This window comes from Phyllobates terribilis, unplaced genomic scaffold, assembly GCF_046119375.1.
Source record: "Phyllobates terribilis strain yellow unplaced genomic scaffold, ASM4611937v1 Scaffold_9__5_contigs__length_417890890, whole genome shotgun sequence".
Classification (NCBI taxonomy): Eukaryota; Metazoa; Chordata; class Amphibia; order Anura; family Dendrobatidae; genus Phyllobates; species Phyllobates terribilis.
The window spans coordinates 140,973,052-140,985,430 of NW_027362769.1; the positions used below are offsets into that span (position 1 = coordinate 140,973,052).

At 45.8% G+C, this 12,379-nt stretch overlaps 1 protein-coding gene across 4 annotated transcripts in view; it reads left to right on the plus strand.

Annotated features, from left to right (window-relative positions):
- PLA2R1 (phospholipase A2 receptor 1) overlaps nt 1-12,379 on the plus strand; it is a 171,970-nt gene that overhangs the window by 109,952 nt on the left and 49,639 nt on the right. For all 4 annotated transcript variants that reach the window (XM_073647079.1, XM_073647076.1, XM_073647078.1 and 1 more), the window contains 4 exons: nt 3,259-3,294; nt 3,547-3,704; nt 5,690-5,748; nt 6,766-6,881. In XM_073647079.1, coding sequence (XP_073503180.1) covers nt 3,259-3,294; nt 3,547-3,704; nt 5,690-5,748; nt 6,766-6,881 — 369 coding nt within the window. The remainder of the gene's footprint in view (nt 1-3,258; nt 3,295-3,546; nt 3,705-5,689; nt 5,749-6,765; nt 6,882-12,379) is intronic.

The following is a 12,379-nucleotide window of genomic DNA, read 5'->3' on the forward strand; positions in this document are numbered from 1 at the left end:
ATCCTCAGGGTGCTACATCTTTAAAAAACAACCAGACTCGGGAAGACCTAACAGTTGTACTGGCAACTTCCTTTGTGTTGGTGTTACGGGGAACGGTTGCCTGCCTTCTGTCTGCGGCCACCACAATGCTTCTTCCTGCATGTTGGGGTGCTCTGCCTCTCTCCCCCTGTGTGCTGCTGTCCTCGCTCTGCATGTCCTCCTGCCAGGTTGGGTCAGTTACTATATCATCCACCACCTCGTCTTCCACTTCCGCACCCTGATCCTCCTCCTGACTTTTTTTCTAATTTTTCTTATTTTTCTTCTTTTTTTCTTATTTTCCCCTTAGTGCATGTCTTCCCAAATCTTTTATCCATAATTATTGTCTCACCTCCTATCTTGTCTCCACTATGATTCCCTGTCACATTTACTTAGCAGAACGCATAGGTTGCGCCCCACTAAGAGATTCTAAACTGCTAACACGCAGTGGAACGCATAGCTTGCGTTCCACTACCACTTCCTCCTCGCTAGTACGCATCCCGCGCATGCTCGATTATGCGTTCCACACAACAGGAACCTGCGTTCCACCAAACAGTAAGTAGGGAAACAGAGCGCGAACTGGCTATTTAAAGCCAGGTTGCACACAGGGTGAACACACTCGGTCACCTCGTATAGGACACAGGTAAGGTCCACCATACAAGGGGGGTAATGTTATTTATATCACTCATGATATTATGCATAATGACCTGATGTTTTTGCCTCATGTTCTGTCAACAGACTGGCAGCCCATCCTTCTATATAACCCTTGACAGCATGTATTAACTTCCTCCTTCTGGAGTTTGGTGGCCACAAGTGCCACATACTACCTACCACTGGGGACTCTAATCAACCTTCACATTTGGTATATATTTGACCATGTTTATCATTTACCCTTTTTTCCATTTTTTCCCATATTTCATTTATATTATACCTGGTACATAAATCTCCATCTTAATCTCTGTTCCAGCTGCCAGAGATTTATCCTGTGGAATACTTACCTCTCATGGTTCCAAACTCAATTGATCCAGGGTATTTAGGTCTCCTTTGATTTAATTATCTTCTGCCTTCTATCTTCTGCTTCCCCTTTTTCTGCTATTCTCTACCTGTTTATTTCACATACATCTGACTTTTTTCAACAAATGTCTTATTTGTATTGTTCCTTAATGTGCACCATAGCACCTCTCTAGAACAAACCTTTCCAGTCACCAATACTAGTTCTGCTATGTCATTGGAATTCTGTGGCACCTTCATGGTTAACTGCAGCTTTCTTCGGACAACATACCGGTCCTCATATGAGGCATCTATCACCTATTTGTTGTTCTTTCAGTTATTTTTTTATTATGCATGTAATCAGTACTAATACTAATTACCTTTGTCTGTTTTTCTATTCACATGTATAATTTTGTTTAAAGCCTTTGATGAAAACCCCGGTGGGGTTGAAACGTTGGGCAAATCACTCACTGGAGAAACAATAAAAGAAATTGAGTTTAAATTTAAAATTTGACTTTTTCATCATTTATGAGTGCCGGAACCTTATTTACTTGATTTATGGCAATTGTGTCTCATCATCGTCCACCTCTTGTGACACTTTCCCACCGTCGCCTTCGTGTGACTGTGGCTGCTCAAATATTTGGGCATCGCTACATGCGATTTCCTCTTGCCCCGCTTCAAGTGGACCGGGCGAGAGGCCCGAATCTATAAATGGAAAAGTGAACAGCTCTTCAGAGTGTCCAAGTGTGGGATCAGTTGTCTCTGGGTACTCGGTATGGTGGGAGGAAGGAGGATCAGGGTGAGGAATATGCAGTCCAGACTCACGGCTACTGAGACTTGACTGTGTGGAAGACAGGGTGGTGGTGGTGGTGGCTAAGTGATTGGAAGCATTATCCGATATCCAACCAACAACCTTTTGACACTGCTCTGGGTTCAATAGTGGTGTGCTGCGGTCCCCTAGAAATTGAGACAGGAAGGTCAGGCGAGAAGATGTGGGTGTTTGTTGAGGCACAATTTCAGCTTGCCCACGGCCTTGTCCTCGGCACCATTACCATCATGTCCAGTTCCCCATCCCTTGCCACATGCCTTGCCCATTTTAAATGGAGGACAGTATCTTCCACGCTCACTACAAATGACTGAGTTTGGAGCGAACTTATATGTGATCCGTGTGATGGAGAAAACAGAGTTTTAAATACCTGGCCTGTAGGTAAGTAGTTTGACCAGCAAACTGCGGTGAATTGCTTCAATGACACACTAAAGGAAATTTTAATGGAGGCCAGAAATGGCAGTATTTTCTGACAACGTATATGTGATTCGTTTGATGGAGAAAGCACAGTTTTAAATAGCTGGATTTCTAGCGTTCTAATATGTAAAGGACATGGCTGTATTCTGCAGGCTCAACAAGGAAATGGCGCAGAAAAAACGGTGTTCTCTGGATTGCTTTTTAAGCAAATAATGAGGATTAAGATCCAAAGAAAAGTATTCCTGGTCCCTGAGACCTGGGCCTTTGTATAGAAATATCTAACAGCAGCAGAAGGCAGAACTGGAATGGAGCCTCTTGTGCTATATACACTGCCTGCCTATACACCCTGCCTGTCTGATATCTCTGCAGATGGATTAGTCCTCAGAAGGACTGTTTGTTAAGATGGATATGTGTAATGTACGTTTTTTCGCCCTACACTACCTAATACACAATCAAATCTCCCCCTAGCTCAGCAGCACCTCTCGCTACACTGTCTGATCCGGAGTGACTGTGATGACTGATATAGACCTGATGACGCTGTGCGGCCAGCCAATCACTGTAATGCCCACAACCAACATGGCTACGGCATTATAGTGCATGGCAGGCAATCCCTGCATGTTCATTGGCTCTCTAAAGAGCGCCAAACATGCAGGGAGGGGACCCGAGTTCCCGCCCGAGCAACCCGGAAATATTCGGGCAGTGAGATGCTCAGGCGAGCACCGAGCAGTCGCGAGCATGCTCGCTCATCACTAATTACTTCATCAAGGGTGAGCTTTGATGAAGTCCAGGACCAGTGATATAATCTATGGTAAAATTACAGAAACAAAAACCTGAGATACCCACCCCCCCAAAGTCAATAGGGTTTGTCAAGTGCTGTCATTTCTTATATTCTCCACTTATAATGGAACATAAAATTAAAATGAACAATACAGGTTTACATTCAGTTTTCCTTGGTGTTTTGCTTCACTTACCCTCATGATTTATGGCATAAAATTTTAATTTTTTTTCAGGAGTGAATCCCAAGACCCCAGATTGGCATATTAATGGTACAGTTGGAAAACTATTATTTATGTTCAATTTCGATTTTTAACCTTACTAGTATTCAGATGTGTGTTTTCTATTGCATGTTAGGGGGAGACTTTCAGAAGAAAAAATAGTAAGAAAAGACTTTTGAAAGATTCTCTAAAATTAAGCTAAGTTGCTGTAAATTGTGCGGGAACAAAGTTTTTTTTAAGCAACATTGCTGCTCAGTGTTTACTGAATTGTATTATGATACAAAATGTGTTATTTTTTTCCAGATATTCCATGGGTTTTCTATCAAGGAAATAATTATTTTTTCTACGATACGATTGCTGATTTTGCTTCAGCTGAATTTATCTGCGGCTGGATGCGAAGTGGAGTAACCTCCATACTTACTGAGGCTGAGCAAACTTTTATACATAGAAGAATAAAACAGGTAACATCCAGGAATAAAAATATATTATAGAGAATCAGAGAAATGTAATTAAAGGGTTTGTATGATGCAAATACCGCTATGATGGTGGAGCCCCAAAATCTTAAAGGGGTTTTCCCCTTTCAACTTTTTTTTTTACAAATTTGTTGTGACTAAGTTAAAAATAATAAAATCATCCGGTACTCACCCTGCCTGGCTCCAGCGCTGTGTCTCCGCCACCGCAGTGTTAATTGTGTGCAGGTTACAGCCAGGTGTGTAACAATCGTAGTTCCAGAAGGTCAAAATGGGCCCATGCTGGTGGGGGGCCCACAAACGCCAGCACCTATTTCACTGCAATACATGCCGATGGCCAATCAGAGGCCGTCAGCTGACGTCGGCTTGCTAGTCATTGGCAGCACATGGCAGTGACATCATGCCCTACCAGTCGCTTGCATTTTGAAATCCACTTCTGGTTTCTGCGCCGGCTATAGAAGAGGACGCCGTACGTTGTGGGAGCAGGGGAAGGCGAGAAGAATAGTTTTGGTTTTTTTTGCATTTGTTGGAGAAAAACTGCAGAACAAGGACAATATTACAGGAAGGGGCCCAGGATGGGGGACATCATACCTGGAAAGGGCCCAGGATAAAAGATATTATACCTGGAAAGGGTCAAAGATGGAGGACATTACACCAGGAAGGGGCCTAGGATGGAGGATATTATACCTGGAAGGGGCCCAAGATAGGGGACATTATACCAGGAAGGTGCCCATTATGGAGAACATTATACCAGAATGGGTGACATTATACTAGGAAGGTGCCCAGGATGGAAAACATTATACCTAGAAAGGGCCCAGGATAAAATATATTATACCTAGAAAGGGCCCAATATGGGGAACATTATACCTGAAAGGGGCCTAGGATGGGGGACATTATACCAGGATGTGGGACACTGTAATAGTAAGGGGTCTAGGAAATGGGACATTATACCAGGAATAGGCCCATAATGGGGGACATTATACCAGAAGGGGCCCAGGTAGAGGAAATTAGTATTAAAAGGGGCCCAGGATGGGACATTATTACTAGAAGGGGCCAGGATGGAGGACATTATTACAGGGAGGGGCCAGGATCCGGGACATTATTACAGGATGGAGGACATTATTACATGGGGGGGGGGGGCGAACACATATGTCTTCACAGGACCTAGAATTCTACAAGGGCCCATATATTTGATGAACATTCAGGTGGGGGCCAAGGTCCAAATTTGCACCAGGAGCCATCGTACTTTAGTTACACCACTGGCTACAGCGGTGACATCATGTCAACAACGCTGCAGCCATTCAATGGGCTTAGTAGCTGGTACCATCTACAGCTGAGCCAAGTGATTGGCTGCAGCACTGTTGACATTACATCACCACAGCAGACAATACACAACCACCTTAGCAGCGCTGAACCCTGGGAAGTGTGAGCACTGACTTTTATTATTTTTTAACATGGTCTCAATTAATTTTTAAGAAAAAGTCGAGAAGGAAAAACCTTTTGATTGAGGAGTTTTAAAAAGAACTGATGCTCAGGTGTTCTCCACTGGTCTCTGTTTACTTACCTTCAAGAATAAGCAAAAAAAAAAAATCATGTGACCGCTGCAGTCAATCACCAGTCTCAGCAGTCTCATGCTGTATATGCTAGCATTACTGCTTGAGACCAGTGGTTGGCTGCAGTGGTCACATGTATGTGCAGCGTGACATCACTTCAAAGAAGTAGGCAAAGACTGACGAGGACCACCAGAATGTTAGCGCTGGAGCAGATAAATCATGAAGGGGAGGGGGAGGGTTATCACATTTTTTACAATTTCTTTCACGGGTAGGTATATGTCTAATTCTAGCAGTGGCTATCATCCTACATTGTCGGGATACCAACCATGCACACACAAATGCATGCATACTGTAATGATCATACCTTTATTATTATTATTTATTATTATAGCGCCATTTATTCCATGGCACTTTACATTGCAGCTGTCAAAAGACAAGAATTGGTGGATTGGACTGGTGAAGGAATATGATGGATTCCAAGGGTAAGAAAGTAATTAAAGTTGTCATTTTATATATTGTATTATCCTATCTATGATATTACCATGACATATTTGTGTCTTCAAGTGGCAGTAGTAAAAGGGATTGTCCACCTTTTGGGGACATTTTTTTATTTTTTTGCTTAAATGTATATATTTGGGGCTAAAAATCATTTTTTGCAGTTGGGTTTTATTAAAAAAAATTGCACTGTTTGGGTTTTACAGGCTCTTTGTTTTCCTGCACATTCAACTTTGATGTGGTCTGTGGTCATAAATCAGCACAGAGGAGGTCAGAAAAGATGTCAGATTGTCATAGTTGGCTTACTGACAGATTCTCAGTTAACTCATTCTGCAACCAGCAATAGACAGTGCAACAAAGTGGCTATAGAAGGGAAACTGCATCATTTTCTATGAAACTCAATTGCAAAAGTCATTTTTACATGCAATTAAGTAAAAAAAATAATTGTTTCCAAAAGGTGAACAACTCCTTTAAAAGTTTTTTTTGTCTAGGAACATATAAATCGGAAGTGGAAAGATATTTTCAGTATGGGCTCTAGCTTTTATGAAGCCTGAGTTGGGTGATCTATCGGGAAACAACTCAGAGAACATAGTATATTTTTGTTTTGGGGCATGCTCCTTTTTTCAGATGTCCCACTGCCCCCTTAAGAGTGATAGTGATTACTTGCTCCATAGTCATCTTTATACATAGCAGTCTCTGCTATGATTTTTGTAGGTTCCCATACCCATACGTATAAGACAATAATCGTCCAAACCTCTAGACTTAGCCTTGCAATTGGCCGATAATCTACAAAACTCTCATTGATGGCAAATGTTGGGGAAAAGAAGGATCAGACATGTTGGATTACAACATGCCCAATCAAGCATTAACTTATTACCCTTTGCCTATTAAAATGTGATTGTATGTTTATGGAGTCAGGAGACATGTCAGAAATTTTTGGTGTACGGCCACATAAAATTGGAAGGCTTGGTTATATAATTTCAGCTTGATATTTTTGGCTGCAGATGGAAAGATGGATCATCTGTTATATACACGAACTGGAAAACTGATCTAAATAATAATACCAATAACATTGTAACAAGGGGAGACAGACAGTGCGCCTATATAGGATCCAACACAGGTGGGTACAGGTTGCACCATATTGCACGGCTATACTCAGTTGTCTTGTGTGTTAATACTGTGTTTGTATACCATTTCTTCCCTTAAATATAATTGTATTTTTGTATATTTGTAGGTAAAAACTCTGTGCTGATCGATCTCCTAATATTTGTTTATGGAGGTCAGAGCTGCGGGTATTTTGCTTACACAGCTCAAAATACCCAGTATACACAAAGATTTAAAACATAAAGATGCAAGGTGCCTGCTGCCACCACTAGAGGGAGCTCACTGCATAGTAATGCATTGTAACCAATGATAACATTGTATACAAGATGCTCCCTCTAGTGGTGGCTGTGAATATCTAGTATATTCTTTTATAATTCTCAATGCAGGAGAATGAATGCAAAGTATCAGAAAAAAAACACTCCTATTGCAATAAAAATATATTAAGAAAAGAATCAGAAAATCACTTACTTTGTACCTAAGCACGCCATAGTGTTAAAAGATGGAAAGTCGCTTTAAGCACACTCTATATTGCCTGAAATGAGCTTCTTCTCAAAATTGACACAATCCTATATTATATTTTGCCAGTCTATTGTGGTTGTCACCTGTTATTAATATATAGGGATAAATTGCTCCATAGGAACTTTCTGAGATTCTTGATGTATCGGAAGGATATGCAGGTTATTTTGAACACATTTCAAAGTCTATCTGACTCCTTCCTCAGGAGAACCACAAAAAGTAGCTACTTGTGGTTCTCCCGAAGAAGGAGTCAGATAGACTTTGAAACGCGTTGGCAATAACCCGCATATCCTTCTATCTGACTTGTTCTTTAGGAGAACCACAAAAAGTAGTTACTTTTGGTTCTCCTGAGGAAAGAGTCAGATAAACTTTGAAACGCATTGGGAATATCCCATAAATCCTTCTATATGACTTCTTCTTTAGGAGAACCACAAAAAGTAGTTACCTGTGGTTCTCCTGTAGGAGTCAGATAAACTTTGAAATGTGTTGGGAATAACCCGCATATCCTTCTATCTGACTTGTTCTTTAGGAGAACCACAAAAAGTAGCTACATGTGGTTCTCCTGAGGAAGGAGTCAGATGCTTTGAAACGCATTGAGGATAACCCGCATATCCTTCTAATACATCAAGAACCTCAGAATTCTTTATGTACCAGCAGAGCAGCATATTTGTTTTTAGCTTGATATCTACATTGGAGCCTCAAACCAGCGGAGCAGCAGCTCTGGATTTACCATTAAGCCCTTGTAAGGGTTGTGCTTTCTGACAACTCAACCAGGTGAGAAGGTACCGTACCACAATAACACCTCTATCTGGATAACGTCCTATATCCGCTTTTTTTTGTCCTATAGCATCTTTTCATTACTAGAAGGACTTGGGCGTATGGGTGAACAGTAAACTGTTGTGAATGGCCCATCCATCTGCAGTGTCCAAGATAGAAAAGACTTGGGAGTAGTGGTGGAAAGAAGGACTCAACTTTAGTGACCAGTGTCAGGCAGCTGCTGCAGAGGTGACGCGCCCCCCTGGGCCGTGGGGTATTCGATAGCCAGGCCGGTCGATGCTGGGGGATGTCACAGTGGCAGTGACCCCCTCCGTGACCCAGGGCGGTCAATAAAAGGGGGATAAAGAAAAGGGAATAAAGTTTTTCTATATAATGTTTGTGACACCACCTGTGGTATGCGGCTATATGGGGTCGCCGCTGCGGTGAAGATCCCCTGGAGCAGATGATGATGCAGCAGAGTTGGTTCAGCTCTCCACAGGCAGAGCTAAGCTCCAGGGTGGTGCAGTGATGATTAAATGAGGTAGATGTTGCTGTGCGGTGTAGTGCAGGTGATGGCGCAGATAATAATTCTAGGACACAGTGGGGTGCAGTCTTCAGATTTACTCACAGTTGTTGAACTCCAGGTTCCCAGTACCAGGGTAACCTCCCACGCCGTCCTGTGTTTACCAAGGAAGGGGTTCAGCATTCTCCCAGGTGTTTCAGGAATACATAATGTGGCGCCCCTGAGGGTTCAGTCGCCACAGAGGTACTGCACCTCACCCAGAGGTGTGGTGTCTCCTTCTTTCAGGTAAGGAGGGAGTGCTGCCCAGAACCCCAACACCTGCATCCAACACTACACTGCTCCAGGCCGGCTGGAAGGGCAACATGCATGCGTAGAGCTGAGCCCTGACCCTGGCTAGAGTGGGGGGAACTCAAAGGTAGGGGGAACCAGTAGTGGGTGTGGGTGGAGGAAGCAGTTTAGGGGAGTACCATAGAAGGAGGTATATAATGGGAAGCCATTTTAGGGTGGAAGTTTAGTAAGTGGGAAAAGTCAGTCAGGGAGCAGAGTCTCTTTAGGAGCTCTGCTCCATAAGTAGGGCCCAGTCTTAGAGGCCCAGGACGGGAGCAGAGGAGCAGGCTCCGATGTAAAGAAGGGATCCCAGGGGGTACGGCGAGTGCGGGACGGCACCCGTACGCCCCGAATCTGTCAGAAGGCAGAGGGATCGTAGGCCGCAAGAAGGGGACCGTCCCCTGGACCAGTCGTGTAACTTCAAGTCTCGGCTGGAAAAAACAGAGGCTTCTGGCTTTCATAGACCAGTTGCCGAAGCCTCATTCTAATCTCCGTGAGGGTCAAGCAGGTCTGGGAACTCCAGTAAGACAGGAGGGACCTCAGAGCACCCGAGCGGGATTGAGAGTGGGGAAGCTCAGGGCAGGAGGGAGAAAGACCGAGCGTGAAGACGGTCTAGCTAGGAACATAAGAAAGTGGGGTTCCGTCAGGTGCTCCTAATCTGCCTGAGGAAGAGCTGAACCGCTGCCTGGTGAACGCAGCGCGACGTGGGAGGCTGGCACCTGTACAGTGCACCAGTGGAACTGTCATAAGAACTGGGAGTAAAGACTTGGTTGACTGCACCGCACTGCCTCCGTACATTATTTCAGCTGCGCCATCTTTCCCTCCCGGCACTACAACGCCCAGCCCAACCAACAACACCTACACTGCCCTGGAGCTAGCTCTACCTGTGGAGAGCCACACCATCCCTGCTGCCGTAACACCAGCTCCAGAGGACTGCTCCGCAGCGGCGGCTCCCTTTGGCCGCGTTCCACAGGTGGCATCACGAACACTTTACAAATCCCCTATAAATAATTCCCCTTTTTGTTGACCGCCCTGGGCCACGGACCGGGCCAGCCACCGTGATATCCCCCATCAGCATCCATAGGCCTGGTTGCCAAGTACCCCACGGCTCTGGGGGCGAGTCAATAACGGGACCCCATTCTGTGTGCCTTCCTCAGTCATCTTCCTGTGCTGGCTCTCACCCTACAGCCCTGCGCCTCGCAACTAGTGTCCCAAGCCGGTAACCTTGGATCTTGGCAGGCAACCTGCAGTCCCCTGAATACTATGTGGCTACCTTTTTAGTGATTTAGTTGCGGTTGTGAGCAGGTGCACCCTGAAAGCACAGTAGTCTCCGGTTTCTAGCTGAGCCTTGTAGTTCTTCACTAGTTAGGGGCCGGTCCCCTTTGTGGCCAGATCCCTCCACATTCTGGTAGAATCGGGCGCACAGGTGGCTTCCGCACTCGCCGTGCCCCTGGGATCCCCTCTCTCTCTGGAGCCTTCCTCTGCTCCCTTCCTCTTCCAACCAGTCTTCCTGGTCCTCGCAACTTAGGCCCGCTTCTCTGAGCAGAGCTCCTACAGAGCTCCTGCTCCCACTCCTTCTCCTCTCACACTGTCCTCACCACTCCCAAGATGGTTCCCCTCTTTATACTCCTACTCAGGTGCTCCCCTGTACTACTTCCTACACCCACACCCACTACATGGTTACCCCTCACATGGTTCCCCCCACTTCCAACCAGGGACAGGGCTCCGCATAAGCCAGTGCATCTTGCCCCACCTGCTGGTCTGGAGTGGTGTAGTGTTGGATGCAGGTGGGTGGGTCTCGGGCAGTACTCCCTCCTTACCTGAGAGTGGGGCACCACACCTCTGGGTGAGATGCAGTACCTCTGTGGCGACTGAACCCGCAGGGACGCCACAGAGGCAAATAAAAGAGTGGGATGCATTAATAAAGGCAAAAATGCTTATGACAAGAACCTAGTTTTGCCTCTGCTGTATGCAAATCACTAGTGTGGCCACATTTAGACATTGTGTACAATTTTGGTCTCTGGTGTATGACGCGCCCCCTGTGCCGTGGGGATACCCGGATCCGGGCCTTGTAGATGCTGGGGGTTGTAGTCACCGTGGCGGTGACCCGGTCCGTGACCCAGGGCGGTCGAACCAGGGTAGTCTATGTGTGTTATTTAGAGTCCGACTACGCAACCTGTGGAATGCGGTTATTGGGAACCGCCGCTGCGGAGCAGTCCGCTGAAGCTGATGGTGTGTGCAGCAAGGTGATGTGACTCCCCACAGGTAGAGTGGAGCTTCAGGGCAGCGTGTATGGAAGATGGTGGTGATAGTGCCGGGATCAGTAATGATAACACGGAGTCGTTGCAGTGCAGTCCTAGGGTCTTTACTGGTCAGTCTGGGAGCAATCCTAGAATCCCCCTGGCCAGGTGGAGTTGTAGGCCTGCCGTTCTGACTGTACTCTTTGGCTATCCCGCTTATAGTCGTGTTGTAGCCCACGTCCCTGAGTGTAACATGCTGCGCTCACCCGTATGGCTGGCGACTCGGACCTTGTGTATTCCTCACTCCTCTGTGGCGGTACTGGTCCTTTCGTGTGGCTGAGCCTCCGGGCTTCTGTTGGGCCAGGAGACCTGCAATCCCCTGCCCTGCGGTATCTGCTGCTGGGCCTGAAGGGTCCGACAGCCTCGGACTCCGGTGTCCAGTCCTCTGTGTACACTGGCCAGGACGAGCTAACTCCAGCTCCAGTCCCTGGCTCCTTGCTCCTATCTGACTCCTGACACTGACTTAGACTCTGACTCGACTCACTAACCCTGCCTCCAGATCCAGTTATATAGGGCAGGATCCTCCCCTTTTCTGGTCTGGAGCAGGAGGTGTTGCATGTCATGTGTTCCTGACCAGGAAACTCCTGTTTTTCTCCCAGACATGGTATTACCACCACTGTGGCAACCAGACCCTCTGGGGTGCCACATTCCCCCCTAGTAAATTTCAGTACTCCGGGACTGAGAATATTTTGCAAAAACAACAGGTAACAAATACAATAGCAAATACAATGTACATTAGAATATTTACAAGCATTATAGTCTTTATAGGTCACGGTATCATCCGTAACCAGGTGTCCATTCCACTGAAGAAGATGTAGTTTGAGGGACCCGTCCCAAACCCTCCACGGGGGCCCTGGGGTGGCTACAGGGCATTGATGATCCGGATGCTGGACCACGTCTTCAGCCACCTCCACGGGTTTTTGTTCTGTGGTCTGGCACAAAGGGGCACTTTATAGGTGCAACTATTTACAGGCAAAGTTTTTGGTTATCCATTGTCCATAACCTAAAAGTCTTTGGACCCTGTCGGGTAACTGGAAAAACACAATTAGTACATACATATTAACATTTCAGTTATATTTTACATTTCAAATT